At 33.9% G+C, this 17,699-nt stretch overlaps 1 protein-coding gene across 3 annotated transcripts in view; it reads left to right on the forward strand.

Annotated features, from left to right (window-relative positions):
• The first annotated feature begins 798 nt into the window (after positions 1-798).
• Positions 799-17,699, forward strand: part of LOC110448822 — a 44,159-nt gene continuing 27,258 nt past the window's right edge. For 2 of the 3 annotated variants that reach the window (XR_002462785.1, XM_021495271.1), the window contains exons 1-13: positions 799-884; positions 3,198-3,336; positions 3,804-3,881; positions 4,172-4,196; positions 5,126-5,211; positions 6,119-6,207; positions 10,434-10,468; positions 10,705-10,847; positions 12,550-12,602; positions 13,641-13,686; positions 14,794-14,898; positions 15,762-15,834; positions 17,104-17,273. Coding sequence is in view for 2 of the 3 variants with exons in the window: in XM_021495271.1 (XP_021350946.1) it covers positions 3,217-3,336; positions 3,804-3,881; positions 4,172-4,196; positions 5,126-5,211; positions 6,119-6,207; positions 10,434-10,468; positions 10,705-10,847; positions 12,550-12,602; positions 13,641-13,686; positions 14,794-14,898; positions 15,762-15,834; positions 17,104-17,273 (1,023 nt within the window). In the remaining variant the exon portion in view is untranslated. Of the gene's footprint in view, positions 885-1,204; positions 1,268-3,197; positions 3,337-3,803; positions 3,882-4,171; positions 4,197-5,125; positions 5,212-6,118; positions 6,208-10,433; positions 10,469-10,704; positions 10,848-12,549; positions 12,603-13,640; positions 13,687-14,793; positions 14,899-15,761; positions 15,835-17,103; positions 17,274-17,699 lie in introns of those variants that run through there. The other variant, XM_021495280.1, reaches the window with a different exon arrangement.

Consider the following 17,699-nt stretch of genomic DNA (forward strand, 5'->3'; position numbering starts at 1 on the left):
GGCCAGGTGATGACAGAAACGGAGAGTTTTAAACTTAATATGACATCAACAGCGCTCATGGCGCCTGTCTCTTTATGATACCTTATTCATGTCATAAAAATAAATTATTTTCATGTAGGATTAACTTTATTTTGGAATTATTACTCAATTTCAAAACGTATGTGCGATTTCTGTCAGAGGAGCATCACTCCTTACTCTGCACAGGCAGAAATGACGATTAGAGTAACCCACCTTCCTTTTCAATTGTTCCCATTGTTGTCGCCGGATGGCGCTGTTGACTGCCTGTAACAATAGGATAGCGTCTTGTTGGTAGGAAGAGTTTTAGCGGGAAATTTTAGCATTTTGACTGTAGAAATGTAATGAAAACGTGCAGGAATTGCGTATTTGAGATAGAATTTCAGTGTTTTAATACCAAATTAACTATATTTTAATTTATTTAAAATAATTTAAGGATTTTTAAATTCAATTTTCACATAAATTCATAAATCCTTTATGTATCGGGCGAGCACGAAGCGACTGAATTTCGTGTGGTACGAATTCAGCTGGCATAGTCCTATATAGCCTCTACTGCGCTATTATTTGCATGATTGGCATTTATGTGGCAGTAAACGACATATTTATAAGGTTTTTAGTTTCTTTTGTCTTCAAAAATTAAAATTATCAGTTAGATATTTCGCGAAGTTAGAGTAATCCTAGAAACCCGACCGGGTCTATTTGTTTACATCTGTGTTTACATTTTGGGAAAGACATGTGCTCGGTGTGGGTGACAGCTTCGCGCCATGTGACGTCAGGTAACGGGTCAGAGGTCACCACCTGGAGGAAAGCCCACCATCGTCTGCTCGAAAAGAAATTGTCCGTAGATGATATCATAAAATATCGTAATGGTAAGAATTTTATTGGGATTATTGGAAGTTTACAGTATAATTTTTGGTTTTTCCAATATTTGCTTCGGTCAGCGCTCACTGGTAGCAGAATATTGTAGTAAAAGACAGGCGTCAGTGTTGCCCAGTTTCCATTGAATGGTTGAACAGACATAACCCGCTGCATTGAAGTGAGGTCGACACAATGACATCTGAAATCTGATGGGCCATTGAATTTTAATGACATTGTGTACGTTTTATAGTTCACTGCCCAAATATTGGCTATCGCTTTCTAAAACAAATTATATCTCTTATTACTCCACGCTTATTTGGATTTTAGGAGACTTTTGAGTGTATGATGTCGAATGCAGATTAGAAGCCTGTGATATTCCAGTTTGTGCACGTCAGTAAGCATTGGACATCAATCACAATAGTTGCTACATACTTTATTAGATGTCATTATTTAAATAGAACCTTTCTTTTATAAATCTGTGATTTATTGGCAGGAGAAATAGTCAAATTATTTACAGTTAGGCCCAGCCAAAGATTTCTTGTAAACTTGACTTTACATCATGACAAGTCTGAGGTTACTAAGGTTTCTATTTTGAATAAACAATAAATCATTTAATAAAACGTTTGACATTGGTTAATTATATTTCCAATTAATTTAAATCTAGAAAGGTAACTGGTAGGTCTGTATCACAGTGTATCTCTCATTTAAAACTACTGTACTAATTACTTTGACACATGGTTAAAGTATAACTCTAGTAGATCTACTCCTTAAATTAACAGGTGCTGGACATACTAATATGGTGTTTAAACATGTATTAAATATTATATAGCTAATGGACATGCTTAAATCCTCTAGCTCCCACAAAACTGTACGGAAACTTCTTACTGTCCTTACATGTACATCTTACGTCACTCGCAATCAATCCTATTTCCTACAGACAGATCTCACCGCCAACAAAATACTCTTACAATTAACAAATATCCATTTTTTTCACCATAGCTTATTTATCGGATTAAATTATATTGTTAACTTTTACATTATCTCTGCCAATTCTCTGGCCTATAGTTTCACTCAGCTATTGTCGTGTGGCAGATTTATATAATGGTACATAGGATTACGGTCACCTTCTTCTACTTATAGCATCGTGCTAGAAGAAATTTACCCTTTAGCATCCGACTAGGAAGTCTTGGGTCACAGGTTTGATCCCCATGTTGGTGCCACTGCCAGTGGAAGCTGAGCACTACTCTCTTTCCTGTTACAATAATAAACTCGTACCAAATATATTTAAATCTCCAAATCTTTTAAACAGTTTTAATTAATCAAAAACCACCCAAAAATGCACATTTTTCTTAACTAATTTACTTGCAATTATGTCCTCCGTCCCTATAGTAGCACAGTTTGCAAAGGACAAGCCCCTGTTTTTATTCTAGACATGGGGTGCTATATATGTGTATGTTGGAGGCTGTTCAGGTGTGCTGTTTGCTTATTTTTTCAATGACTCGTAGTGTGCTATCAATTGAATATATATTACTACACTGTCTTTCACTCAGATTTAGGCTAATGAAGTGGAGTTTTTACAGGCATTATAGAAGTTTTTATTTTGTTAAAAGACAAGAAAAAAGAACTGCAGGTGCTTTCATAATGTACAAAATTATCAAAATGGCAGTCAGGGATGAACAATTTCAATGCTGACTGATGCAAGTATATCTTGCAAAAAAAATTTTACTATGAAATTATAGGTCAGAATAATAGAATTATTCAAAAGCTATTACTTTAATTTTGGACTTAAAAAGCGTGTACACTACTGATAGGTACACTTATATCTTCATGTTTATCTGATGACAATTAAGGATCCCTGTTTGACTGCCAAAAAATATAACCATGCATTGAAACTTTTTTGTGGTTACACAACAAAATGTTAAAAGAAAACTCTTTTGTAACTGCTTAAAATGAATGAATAAAGATGAACTGAACAAAAATGATAAACAATTATGAAATCATTTTCTATTTAGAGTACAGTACTAGCCTGCAGGCAGATTTTTGAAAAAATTCTACTTACCAACCTATATTTTCATAGTACACATAGAAAAAAAGAACTAAGAACACATATAATCTACTACTTGTCTTAGGCATCAGGATAATAAAATTGTACATTTATTTAGATTGAATTAGTTTGGCCAAAATGAACAAATTGATCTTGATCAATTTAAATTTTAACAAAATAGTTTACCTCTTTTCATTTAGCTGTATGTGTTATACCTCTAATATCATTTGTTTCTACATGTAATATATTTCCAAAACAAGATTATCTTTTTGATTTACAGGTTGGTTGAAATTGCTGACATGGAAGGTCTTGCACTGAAAATTGGCAAGCTAAGACAAATTATCAATAGGATTTGCTCTGTAGGGCAGGAGCAAATAAGTGATCATCAACTCCAGGAGATTCTGCAGCAGATTAATCTGGTGAGAAAAACACTTTAAATGTCCATAAGCTCTTAAAATTTGTATTATTTTTATGCAGATAATTATTATGTAATGCCATTGTTTCCAGTATCCTTGCTTCTTTATAGACACAAAATGTCTAGTAAATTACTTCTCTGTTTTTGTCCAGTTTCCCTTTATTGGAAACTGGTTTATCTGTCAAATGTTATTTAACATCTACACCCGGCCCATTATTTCTATGGTTAGATGCATGCATGTAATGCATATGATCCATTGGAAGTTATGTTAAACATACTAAAACTAGAAACTAATTCATGTTGCATCTATTTCAAAATTGATTAGATGATATATACATATCTAAGATTTTTATCTTTTCAGGGGAGATAACTCTTAGAAAATGATGGAAAAATCTGAAATTTTATTTTGCCACAATATAGCTAGCTTGTGTATCTTGTCTTTGTATTTGTGTTTTTTGACTGATATTTCAGATATTCAACCACATCAGCAAATGTAGATTTTGTGGCAATTTCATCAGTGACACATTGGAGTTTGTAAATATAATAAATGTAAGTATGATATACAAATTGTAAACAGTTGCATTTATTTTCCCTTAATTTGTCCGTGCATGCATACATGTAGTCTATACAAAAGAAAAGGACACTGTAAGTCCATATTCAGGGAAAGCAATACTAAAATTGTTGTGCTTTTGTTATGAATCAATAAGAAGTTTTAAACTTTAAAATGCCCCACTGCTGTTCTGGTCCTATGACTAAGGCTTGCTTTAATTGCTTGAGGCATGTCTTCATGCAGTTATTTATGAACTGTAATAAAAAGTTTCTTAATTTCTTTCTTTCAGAACGTTGCTGATCTGTCACCCACAGGTTTGTAAAAAAAAATTGTCTGTTAAACAGGTGTACATGTGTACATGTGGTCTCTATCAATCATTTCTGCAAAGGTGATTTTTTTTATTCCTGAACACATGTCATTTTTACTCGAGCTACGTTGAAAACTTTCTTTAAATCATTCATGATTGGTATCTAGCATTTTCCAAATTCAATGCTGTTTTGGTCAAGGTAATACACAAATGAACAAAAATCCAGAGAAAGTCAAAAAAGAAAATTAACATTTAGACGATATATTCATCAATGAACATGGTTTATAAAATAACAGAAAATATGTTGTATTTTGATACCGAGAAATAGGGTTTTTTGTATTGTGTTTGTCAATGAATGAAGATTCATCCAGAATTTAAGAAATCTTAATAGGTTTGTAAAATGACCATCGGTTCATACCTACACCTATCACAGACAATTGTTGGGTGTCCATGTCCTGATTTGAATTGTCAATAAGTTGGACTGATGAGGTATGGTAAATAAGAATTTGTAAAGTTCATGCATTGTCTTTTTGTTAATGTCAATTTCATTCATGGCCAAGCTGGAACAACTCTAATTGTAAGCATGAAACTTGATGTGGAAACATGTTTTTTTTTCAATGTATTTTAATTAATGTAGGGGACTAAATAATTACTTCCATAAAAATATGGTGAAGTTTAAGGAAAAGTTTAACAATTATCATGCAATATATCTTGTTTTAAGCTGTTTTCTAAATTTTAAAAAGAAATATTCTTATATTATAATCATATTTTTCAAAAGTCCAAAGGACCAGTTAGGTTAGGTGATTCACTTGTCCTTGCTGAAATCTACTAGTCGAGGACTAGCAGACTAGTGTTAGTGTCGACCCCTGAAATGATGCATGTTAATGTCATAAAATTCAGTAATAATACAGTATATAATACTATATATATTTTTAGTCAAATCTGAAGTCGTATCCAGCTGCATTGTCCAAATTTTGGAGCTAATCACCAGAGGAGATGTCTCATTTGGCTTTAAAGTTGAGGTAAGAATCAACTTAAATGGTAAAAACAGAAAAGTAACATGTAATTATTCTTGTAAAGTTATGGTTTTTAATCTTAATATTTAATTTTAGGATTAAATAAAATAATTCATCACATACCTGTTGAATCTTGTTATAGTAATACAAGCAATTGTCAGACCATGAAATACAACGTTCTGTATTGCACATGTGCAATACGGAATGTTGTATTTACCTACTAGCCGGAACTACTTTTTTTATGGGAATCCCCTTGTCATGGCGAACTGAAAAGTTCCCGGTATTTGCAAAAAATATCAAAGTTTATAAAATCTTTGTATCGATCTCTACCAAATACGAAAGGTATGTGATAAAAGGAAGACTACACACTTGTGTTTTTTCAACGAATCAGAAAGCACTCATATATTGCGCGGACGTATATATTCATCCGCGCAATAAACTCATGCTTTCTGATTCGTTAGAAAACCACAAGTGTGTGGTCTTGCATATGTATATATTATTGATTCAGTCCCACTGTACACTGTCAGCTGTACAGGAAGATATGCTTTCTAGTGTCTCCCTAGGTTTTCTGTTCACGTTAATATTTAAGGCAACTTTTCTTTGTCCAGTCCTGAATACTGCTGTCATAAAATGTAGATAAGTCGTGACTTTGTGTCATAACATACATGTTTACTATGTGTTTTTATTAAACATTCAAAATGCCAGGAAGCCCTAGAGTATTAGTATACCCTTGTAATAGGAAACTTGCATTAAATGTTAATGTTAATTTAATTATCTTTAACAGCATTAGAAGTGAATTAATTTGATTTCAAAATGAAACTTGTCATATTAAATTTGAATTTAAAATAAAATGATTGAATTTATAACTTCCTCTGCCGAAATATTTGCTTAAAGCTTTTATTTATGATTTCAGATCCTCAAATTAACCAATGTGTTACTGGAAAACTGCCCAAATAGTACGAAAGAAAGTTTGTTGACACATGCAGTCTTTGAGAAGCTAATGTAAGTCAAAGTTCAATCCCTATCATTGTTATGACCTTTGTATATCAGGGGTTTTGCCAGCTATTTTGGGAAAGGGCCCCTGAGCAGGAAAAATATCATCCGTATTTGGGAGAATTATCATCAGTGTTCCCACATTTACTGGTTTGGGAAAATGTCGTAAGTTTGATGGGGAAAAAACCTGCAATATGATTATAGCAATAAGTTTTCCTCTAGCTGTTTCTTGCAGTAAAATGTAAAGCAATAAAGAAACAACGCAATTTTCAGTATTTTTGTTTATTCAGATTCAAATTTCATTATTTGTGTATTTTGAAGGCTCCTTCATTGATGGTGATAATTAGAACATTGCCCATATAATGACTGGGAACTTGTATAAACATGCATGCATGCTTTTTAATCCAATTGGGAAAATAAAGATAAATGGGTTCCTGTACCAGACCCTATATACATGTACTCTTCAAAATTTTGATAAAGAGACGATAATGGTATAGGGTGCATGCATCGATTCATCTTTCTGTCTGTCTCTTTGTCCACTCTTAAGTTACTGCAATCTAACTTGGTTTAATATTGTATGAAATTTTATCAGCATGCACAATATTTAATATCTAAGGATAAATTTGAAGTAGAGTTAAGTCCATACATAATTATTCAATATAGCATTTACTATGGTGTGATTTGTTGAAAGTTTCTGCACAATAGCTACATGTAGTATCAAATATGACCAGATTCTGATGAATGTTGATCAACACACAGGCAAGGGTCAATGTTTGAGGAAAATCTTTCTGTAACTAAATAGCAATCGGGGTTTTTGTTTGTTTTAATTGTTTATGATGAATTGGAATATGGGCAAAGGGAGGCAATCCCAAAACAATTAATTAGTGTCCTATTAAGGTTCCCCCATACCACTGCCAAAAACTGTAACTAACCATTGGAAACTGTTATTTCAGGCAAGGCTATAACTTTGACAAATAATTTTGAAAAAGAAAAGAAAAATTATCTTGCGGAACTTCAATGAGAAATAATAAAGAAGAAATAAACAAAATAAGATCTTCGGCAGGGCTAGCCCGGGAATCAAACCATGGACTTCGGATTGATATGCCATCGCTCTAGCTAATTATCCTACCTAGATAACAGAAGCGTCCTTGTCCAACTGTGCTTCAATTATATCGAAAGGGAAATTAAGGGGAGGTAACTGTATATAGGAAAAACACAGTGCAGTGGGATAAGGTTCCTTAACAGCTAATGTCGTTTAGGACTCTCACAACTAAATCATTTACTATATGTTATTACCAAACATTTTAGCTAATAACTTTAATATTTGAAGTTCAAAACTAGTGACAACTGTCTAGATTCATGAATACATACCTTGCAAAGGCTACAAAATGACTTTATTGGTAGGTTTAGTGGCATATTGGAGTGTCAAAGCGCCAAGAAGTTGACAACCGGAAGTTTACAAGCAAAACCGGTGACCCAAAACAGAAACGCCCCCAGACATTTTGCCCCTGTGCAAATTCGCACACAGACATGGAAATATATCAAAAGTATATATTTTTCAAAAGTGAAAAACCTGAACATTTCATTTATCTAAAAATCTGTCATCAGTTCCTTATTAAACTCCTTCAGTGGTCCAGTAAAAAGCCGGAACTAATTTCAGATAGGAACTACAAACGTATGAAACACTTGCTGATTGGCTGATTTAGTTGTGTGAGGATATATGTAAAAGTATAGGCCGTGTATATCGTGTGACTTCGGCTAATTTTATCATCCCAAGAGTTATGCCCCTTTATTCATTGTAAGGTTCAGTTTGTACATGTATGTTATTTTTAGTTTAGTGCCTATTTAACAGCTTAGGTCTTTTAAGGAGTATGTGCATCGTTGTTTGTTTTGTAACTATAATTGTGCACTTGAGATGGGGTATATGTTAGTGTATTTTTCTGTGTGGTAATGCAGACTGTAGAAATTGAAATGCATCATTCGAATGGTAGTCATGCAGTTTATATTTGTAAATTGTAAGTTTTTATAACCGTTATGTGGCAATAAAGGTAATTAAGACCATGCAGCTGGACTATTTCAGAATTTAATGTCTTGATGTTTAACCACAATAAAAAATGTGTTCAGAATATTTTGTCATTCAATTATAATCTGTGCAACAAAGGATATTCTAATTAAATAGTTTTCCAATGCTTTTATATTTGAAGTAAAAAGCTTCCTTTATATGGATTTAACAATTTCAGTTGTAGTAACAAGGTAAAATGGAATACTATATGTAATTAAGGTAAAATGTTGAAAATTTGGTAGGGGATAGGGTTTCTTTTGTTTATGATGAAGACATATGATGAACAGAAAATTTGGTCTTCCAATCAATGCATTGTATATATGGGAAATGACTGCAAATCAGATCAAAACATCGTTGATGGATCATGGCTTCTGCCAACCCATAGAAAAGCTTTTATCCAGGACTGAAATTTGGACATCTGTTTGAAATACATTGTAGTATTATTGTAAAGCCCACCATCATCAGTTATCACTTGCTCTCAAAAAGTATTTTATGGATCTTTCTCAAGTTTCTTAACTATGAAGGTTTCATAAATTAATAAGAAAATTTTCACACAATTTTTGATCTAAAGTTTCAACCCATTATTCAATTGTTTTATATTTCAAGATTATTCAGCATTTTGTTATCTTTACAAAAAAAGTACTGAAATGTCCAATGTTTAGGTAATTAATTAACTGCCCGGAAGATCAGTGCCAGTGGCAAATTGTGAAAGACAATTACATATTGTGTAAAATGTAGGATGTTTATATTTAGGTATACATTTATGCATAGAAATTATTCTTGGGGTCCTTTTTGTTACATGTACTTATATATACTTACAATTATATTTTGTAGGCTACAAATCAAGATGAATCGACAGGTGTCAGGGAAAGTAGTGGTTATAGGGCATAGTTTCATAAGTAGGTTGGGGAAGGGGGCTCCTTGCAACAGACAGGGGAGAGAGATTTCATATTAATTTTGGGTTGGAGGATGTCACAGTGAAACTATATGGGAAGCCGGGGGGGGGGGGGATTTGAGATGTATTGGACTTACAAGATAGGATGAGGGATTTTGGCCAAGGGAATGTCTTGACTTGCCAAGGTTCGATAGGGGAATGTTTATGGGGCTCCTGAGGTTATAGTGCTAAATAGGATAGATAGGTGGGGGTTGGTTCTGGTGGCCATTTTGAGGATACCTAGGAGGGCGCGCCTGAGGTCAGTCATCCTGGGGAGTATGGGGCTCATCGGGCCAACCTTAACTTGGCCCGGGCTTTCGCGATGAAGGAAACGATCTTTGATAAAAATCTTTGTCCTGACAATTCTTCCTTAACTACTAGGATGATTTCTGTAAAACTGGTTCATCTGGGCTAATAAGATTTGGTTTGCAAGTAATTAGTATGTTTTGGCATTGGGATGGAGTAGAGGAAATATATATGTCAGTGACCTAGCTATGTATGCTTAAATAAGTGTACAGCTTGGTCAATGAAGAAATCATTATTGGTGAAAGACTGAATTGCTTTGCAATGCTTTGCCTTAGTTAGCCTTTAGCTTACAGTTCTGGTTTATATAGGAGTGGAGGGTATTAGTTAGCCTTTGGCTTACAGTTCTAGTTTACAGGTGAAGAGGGTATTAGTTAGCCTCTGGCTCACATTTTATTTTGGCTATGTTTGAAGATCAGTGCTAGCGGATCATAAGTAGATGCCTTTTTAAACTATATAATGCTACGTTTCCTTTTTTTATGCTCCTAAATCTAATTATTTACTTCTGAATGATGCAATGCCAGACTGGTTTACAATGAAACATGCTAAAATTCAGTGATAATATCAAGTGAAATTGCAATCCGCATAAGTTCATTCCAGAAGGTCACTTGCCTGGCAGACGAGTTCTTTAAAAAGTTTTTATTGCCTTCTGTTTTTATGTGAGACAGTAGTCTTTTGATTACAGTTTAAGTTTCACTTACATTTCAACAATTCCTCAGTGCTTTGATTTATTTCCTTACCATAATCTTACAGATTTATTTAATACAATGTGTGTATATATTTATTCATAGAAAATGAAGCATTTTGAACTTGATTCATTAAAAGTATTAAGTGATGTACATGTTATCCCAATTATTTCATTGTTGTTCATGTGATTCATGTTTTGTTTAAGAAAATAATCACATTAGTGAATTTTGATTGAATTTCCTATTTCAGTGTAAAGTTTGGGAGACAGTTGGATACTGTTGGTGGTAGGTCTTTGAACATATTATAATTTTTCATAATACTTGAAAGATCAAAGCATAATTGAAGTCGATTTTTTTTCCACATTTTTTTCTAGCTTAAAATGCTGAATGATTTAATACATATATATACCTCCATAACTTTTAAATATTATTTTAAATTAATCAATTTGTATTTATAAAAGAATATAGATAAAAAGTAGTTGAATGTTATAAAAGATTGAAATACCACGGTTAATTTTCAGACTATGAGTACCAGGTTGGGTTGATTGAATGCTTATTCAGGATTATTCCAAAGAAATTTCGTCTGAAGTATGGCAAGCTTTTGTTCAGTGATGCATTGTTATTGGAACAATTCCTTGCTATCAAGGACCAAGATTTTGAAACCGTAAGTATTCATATAATTTAATTGAATTTTGTTAAAATTTTAATAAAATCAGAATCCCACTTTTATTTCTGGAATCTCGCCAAGTCATTTTGATAATGTAATATTTAAGGACACCTGCCCTTATAAATGTGCATCAATCATCTTTTGGCAAAGAAATACAAGTTTTATACATACATTGGGGTTTCTGAAATTTTGTATACCTCTGATGGAAGTTGGGGTAAATAGTATTTGCTTTATCCTTGTGGGTGTGTACATTCATGCTCATTGTGGTTTTCGGAGCAAATCTCTGCCATTTTTTCACAAATTTTGTGCATGGGAAGGCGGTGTATCACATGCTAAAACCATGTCACTGTTACCTCAGTTTGTCCTTTTACCTTGACCTTAAGTACTAAAATAATGGTTCCAAGACCATATCTCAGCTGCTGTTTCATGAACGGATATCAGAATTTATTAGATCAATATAGTTACATCATGTTCAGGTAGTGTGTCACATCTTAACACCAGGTCACTGTGCTGAGTTCAGGATGTAGGTCTCTGTGACCTTTTCTTATACCTTTGACTTCCAGCTTTGGAAAGGTTTGTCTGGGGTATATCTTCTGTACTATTTGACCTGGAGTAACCATATTTGGTATGCAAGTACATCTTGGGATGGCAGAGTTCAAAGTTTGAGAAATAGGTCACTGTGACCTATGCTTGGACCTTTGACCTTAACCTTTTAAAAGGTTTGTCCAGGTATATCTTTAGTCTTACTATTTTATTATGCCCCCACCATAAAATGGAGGGAAGTCTATTTTATTATGCCCCCACCATAAAATGGAGGGGCATATAGTGTTGCCCATGTCCGTCCCGTCGCGATTCAATGTAAACACCTGTTTCGATTCAATGTAAACACTTAGCAACTTCATTCTTTGACAGATATTGGTCAAACTTTATACAAAGGTCAAGTATGAGTATACTTGGGACATCATTGTGTTTAAGGGATCCAAGGTCAAGGCCAAGGTCACACTTGCTATATATAGAAAATCATCAACTGATTCAATTTAAACACTTATCAACTTCATTCTTCCACAGATTTTGGTCAACTTCATTCTTTCACAGATTTTGGTAAAACTTTATATAAAGGTCAAGTATGGGTATACCTCTACATCCTTGTGGTTCAGGATGGTAATAACATACAGGAAAAAACATATGAATATTAAAATCAACTTATCAACTTTAAGTGTAGTACCTTGTGTGTGTGCATGTTTCAGGGTATCAAGATCAAAGTGGTTGTAACTTTTTATAGAACACTGAAACTAATTTCACATGGGGGGGGCATTTATGTTTTATAGACATTTTCTAGTTATGGAACAAGTTGGTATCATCAAGTACATCTTCAATTCACGAAAAGTAGGTCACTGTGACACACATTAACATTTGATCTCAGTTCTTCTATACTTGTCTTGAAGTAACCAAAGTAGGCATACAGATGTATCTTGAGATGACAGAATTGATTCACTGTACTTAAAGCAAGTCACTGTGATCTTTATATTGACCTCTCAGATGTCAAACATTGGAAAAAGTGCCCTTTTCTCTATTAGGACACTTTATTTACAAAAGGATGTTCCTGAGATAGGTATACATCTTGGTAAATGAAGAAATCATTACTGCTGCTTGCCTAGTATTATTGATATAATAAGTGAGTTTTACATTGTAATTCCAGGATTGCAGAACTTTTCTGAATGATTACAACAGTGATGCAAGTCAGAAACAAAGGTAAGCAAGTCAGAAACAAAGGTAAGAACTCTGGTATTTATAAATTTAAATGTATAGCACATCTATTCTCAAACTTCGAAACACCAGAAGGATGGCGCTTAATATGGAAAATAGTGGTGAAGCTTTAAATCATGATCACCACTCCAAATACTACTACACATTTTTAGCCCATCACATGTACATCAGATGGTGGGCTGATCAAATTTGTGGTCCGTTGTTTGTCCGCCCTTTAACAATTATTGCTATGGCTATTTATCAAAAAGTGCCTGGGAGATTTTTCTTAGATTTTATATGTAGGTTCCTCATGGTCCATAATTGTACATGTTTTATTTTGGGACTGATAAGAAAAACAAGATGGCCACCAGACAGCCATTTTGGAGTTTGTTATCATTATCCCTAAAGAAGTAAACTTAATGAACAATGACCTCACTTTGAAAGAGCACTTTCAATCAAAAGTTACATGATACAATAATTGTTGAAAAGACTTGATCAATCCAACAGATAAGAAAATTAATTGTTGAAAAGACTTAGGTAATCAATCCAACAGATAAGAGAAAAGAAGAGAAATGAAGGAAAACTATCATACTTACATAAAAGTAATGAAGATTCTACACAACTGTCACAACTTTCCGCTGTACAATTTTATATAAACCAATGTGGTTGTACCTCTTTGGGTATAGCCATAGTGCTGGCCAAATGTATATAAAGAATGAATAAAGATGATTCTAGACCAGTTTTGGTATAAAAAAAAAACCTATTTAAAACCCTTTCACCACCGTAGACCAGAATAGATGCGTCCCCATCAATGCATGGTAGTGTCTACTAAAGTAACATAGGGGTGAAAGGGTTAATGAATTACAAATATACAGGAATATGAACATTAACAGTATTTTGTTCTGTGCTTGGCTTCTGACCTGAATATATACATTTGATTTGTATGTAATTCAGACCTATATATGGGCCTCTTGGTACGATTTAAAATTTGTAATTGTCAAATGAGACCATGAATAGTAATAAAATTGTGATTGTCCTTTTCAGAGTGAGGTCCATTCCCTGCATTTCTGCATTTCTTGGAGATCGTGAGGTAACCATAATATTTTTCCGCATCACCACTACATGTACATGACGTTCTTGAAGCCTTGATTTTGTTATACTATCACAAGTAGTCATTCCAATATCGGAATTTCTGTTACAATTGCTGATCATGCATGAATATCATTACAAATTCGAATGAATGACTAACCTTTTATTCTGAAGGTCTACCATCAAATCCTTGTGTCTGTTTATCCCATATACTTGTGTGTGTTTCACTGATCAACAATGTATTAAATATATGTCACCCTTGTTAAAGAGTAACCACTTCCTGTCTTCTCAACAAGCTAAGGGAGAAATTTCTAGCTCAGTCGGTAGAGTGTCAGTCTTGTAAACCAGAGAACCCAGGTTTCATCACCAGCAGATGAAATGAGAAATAATTACATTTGATACACTGGTGCCACATAGGGATCTGGGAAATGAAATATTTTGGTATGACAATGCCTTGAGCAAGGTCGCATTTATGTCCGTTACACTCTTTGTCATCACTCTAACGACTTCATTCCTCAACAGAATTTCATGAAACTTCATACAAGTGTTTGGTTTGGCAATGCCTTGAACAAGTTGAACAGGTTTCTATGTTGGAGGTCAAGGTCACTGTTACTATTTTTAGAAAAACTTTGTCATCGCTCTAGCGACTGCATTCCTAAACAGAATTTCATGAAACTTCATACAAGTGTTTGGTATGACAATACCTTGAACAATTTGTGTTTCAGGTTACTGTGTGGAAGCTCAAGGTCACTATTACTATTTCTAGAATCACTTCGTCATCGCTCTATCGACTTCATTCCTCAACGGAATTTCGTGAAACTTGGTACAATTGTTTGCCATGACAATACCTTCAACAGATGCAGTTGCTCACTAGAGCAGTTACGGTTACATCATTGAATGTTCTATTCATTTCCTCACATATATGGCACACTATGTGTGAATGCAAGGGGATTTGTATCATTTGTGATGCCTTGTTTTCAATTGTATGACTAAGCTTTTAATAGACTCTGAATTGTAAAACAAAAAACATGTTGTTATGTCAAGAGGTCAAAATTGTATTGACGGAATTATTTTCCAAGTTAAACATTTTTTGTTTATTTATTTTCAGCTTAAAAAACCAAATGATCCTGGTTATGATTACTTTTGGGTGGATTTCAACTATGGAAGTGGAAGACTTACAATTTTCTGTGAAGATTACAGTGCGGGCAGTCAGGTAAAGAAATAGTACTATATGGCAGCAGTTTAAATGATTGACATATCTTAAGTGGGAAGTTATAGGCATGTGGTTTTAATAGACAGGTGTTCATAAAGGCAAGCTACACCAAGATATATAAATTCCTTAAAATGATTTTTTTTTTATTTAATGTTCAATTGATTTAAATTCAGAAACTTCTTTTCTGAAAAACAAAACAAAAAAGAATAAAGGTTTGTCAACTAAATTCCAATCAGTTAAAACAAATTACATTTATGAGCTGCTTTTGGTGTGATGTCCCATTTGTAAGAGAACATAATGGTGGAATCAAGCAATTTTTACATTTTTATATGAATTACAGTGTATATTGTGATATTTTCATGTAGGTTAATTTTTGCAAATTTCTGGAGAAATGACTGCATTTTTTGTTTTTACTGGTCTATGCACAAAAATATGACTACCGTAAAAATAGTTGCTCTTCAATAATCGTGAAGAAGAATAAACAGAAATAATGGAATCAATGTGTCAGCATTAAAGGTATTCACTACAAAAATAGAACTGTCTAGATTATTGCCACAGGCGGGAGACCTCGTCAGCTTTTGTAAACACATTTCAGGTAATCTGGTACTCTGACATAAGGGCTATTTTACAGGTGTTAAATGTTTATATGTATGGTTTTTGCAAATATGAAGCTTTTTGCAAAACAAACAAAAAAATAACCACAGTAAAAATATCCCAATTAACAGTAACACAAAATATTTTTTTAATATTTCCATCTTTATGCCAACTGTTTTATTGAGACAAGATGTCATCTAATTCCTCGGCAAATCTCATTCCTTGTAACAAGTACATATTTTGCCATTGTGTTCTTATTTCAAAAACAGGATTTTTCTGATGACGGATCTTGGGAAACCCTGTCTGTTTGGAAGTCTGATGTGCAGCGATACAAAGTAACTGGCAAGTACAATTTACGGTTTTGATATCCAACCTCTATCGTTACAAAATAAAAATGAATCTTGAAAAGACTGCTGTTTCTTTTATACAGTCTGTCATAGATAGATATGAGGGATATGGATAATCTACCCATAAGTGAAGAATTAGGGTCAGAGACCAAGGTTCTGACACTTCATTCTACACTAGGGAGTAGAATTTTCATTTCCCATAAATTCACATCTTTCCAAAGTTTTGGTAAAACACTTCATTAAGACAACGCAAATACAACACTAAATTTTAAGGAAAATTTCTAGATTACGTACCTTTACAAAAACTAAGGCCGTGTAGTAGGAAATAACAGAAAAAAAACATTGTATACAATTTAAGTAAGACGTGAGGACAAGCCTGTGCCAATAATCCTTTACTTTAATGATGTTGCTACAATTTGACGGTCTTTTGATTGTGATGTTCCAGTAAAATGTCATTTTCTGATTGTGGTAGTAAAGGTCACTGAGTGCAGATACATCCACATGAGTTTTACACAAGACTAGGTGGAAGAAAACTTCATTCTTTGCTTTTAACTTCATGGTTGGCTGTCTATTAGCTCCACAAGATTCCAACCAGAACAGCATCTTTGATGATCTCTGACAGTTTTCATTACAAATCCTATCCACAAATATGACTTCAAATTCTTATGCTCCCCAAAAATATTTGTGGGGAGCATATAGTTGCCGCTATGTCCGTCCGTCCTCTTCGTGTTTGGAGCATAACTTTGCCTACAGTAAAGCTAGGATCATGAATCTTGGTGTGTACATCAGTCATACTAAGGTGATGTGCACTGTACCAAATTTAGGGCCCACAACCCCTTATTTACAAAGTCATTGCCCTTTTTGGCTAAAATGTTGTATATGGAGCATAACTTTGCCCGCATTTAAGACAGGACCATGAAACTTTCACTTGGTTTGTACATTAGTCATACATGGACAATGTGCACGGTACCAAATTCCGGGCCCACAACCCCCTTAATAACAGAGTTATTGCCCTTTCGTAAAATGTTGTGTCCGGAGCATTACTTTGCCTACAGTTAAGCTAGGATCATGAATCTTGGTGTGTACATCAGTCATACTAAGGTGATGTGCACTGTACTGTATTCAGGGACTGCAGCCCCTTAATAATAGAGTTATTGCCCTTTGCTAAAAAATCAGACACATAAACATGTATGTATGTTAAAACATTAATTTTCTTCTTCCAAACTCCCCATTTCAACATAATTTATTTTGTTTTGTTTTGCAGCTGAAGAAGACTGTCATCATCTGGATGTTGAGCTTATAAATCCAATTCCAACTTTGTATCCAAGTCAAACGGGTGTCTCGGGTAAGATAGTGTCATTTACCTTTGACAGTGTGTGGAGAATGGAAGAGGCTGCTGTACAAACATTTGGCGGTGACAAATGGTTCAAAAAGGTAATTCTATCTGAATCATAAAATAATTAATCAAATAGATTTAGGTAGCAGAGTACAGTAGAAATGGCCCGACTCTGATAAACAAGGCACATGTCGAGGAAATGTAAACACAGCGGATTTACCCTACACAACACATGTATACATGTATATATATTTGTAAACTGCATTACATTTACAATACATATAAAGTACTGAGAAGTGTATAAACCTCTTTTTTCTATGTATGTCACTTTTGTGAAAACCATGGTTACCACATCAAAAATTACCAAAAAATGCCAAAAAATGCTATTTTTAACCCAAAATTTGACCCCCGCAAGTAGTAATTTTTTTCCTAAGCTCTGTCTGAAATTAAAGATTACCTACCTGGTTGCAGAATTATCTGGGTCGCAGTAAAATTGTAGAACTTGATTTTTTGCAATTTTGCGT

This window comes from Mizuhopecten yessoensis, unplaced genomic scaffold (genome assembly GCF_002113885.1).
Source record: "Mizuhopecten yessoensis strain PY_sf001 unplaced genomic scaffold, ASM211388v2 scaffold431, whole genome shotgun sequence".
In the NCBI taxonomy this organism is placed as follows: domain Eukaryota; kingdom Metazoa; phylum Mollusca; class Bivalvia; order Pectinida; family Pectinidae; genus Mizuhopecten; species Mizuhopecten yessoensis.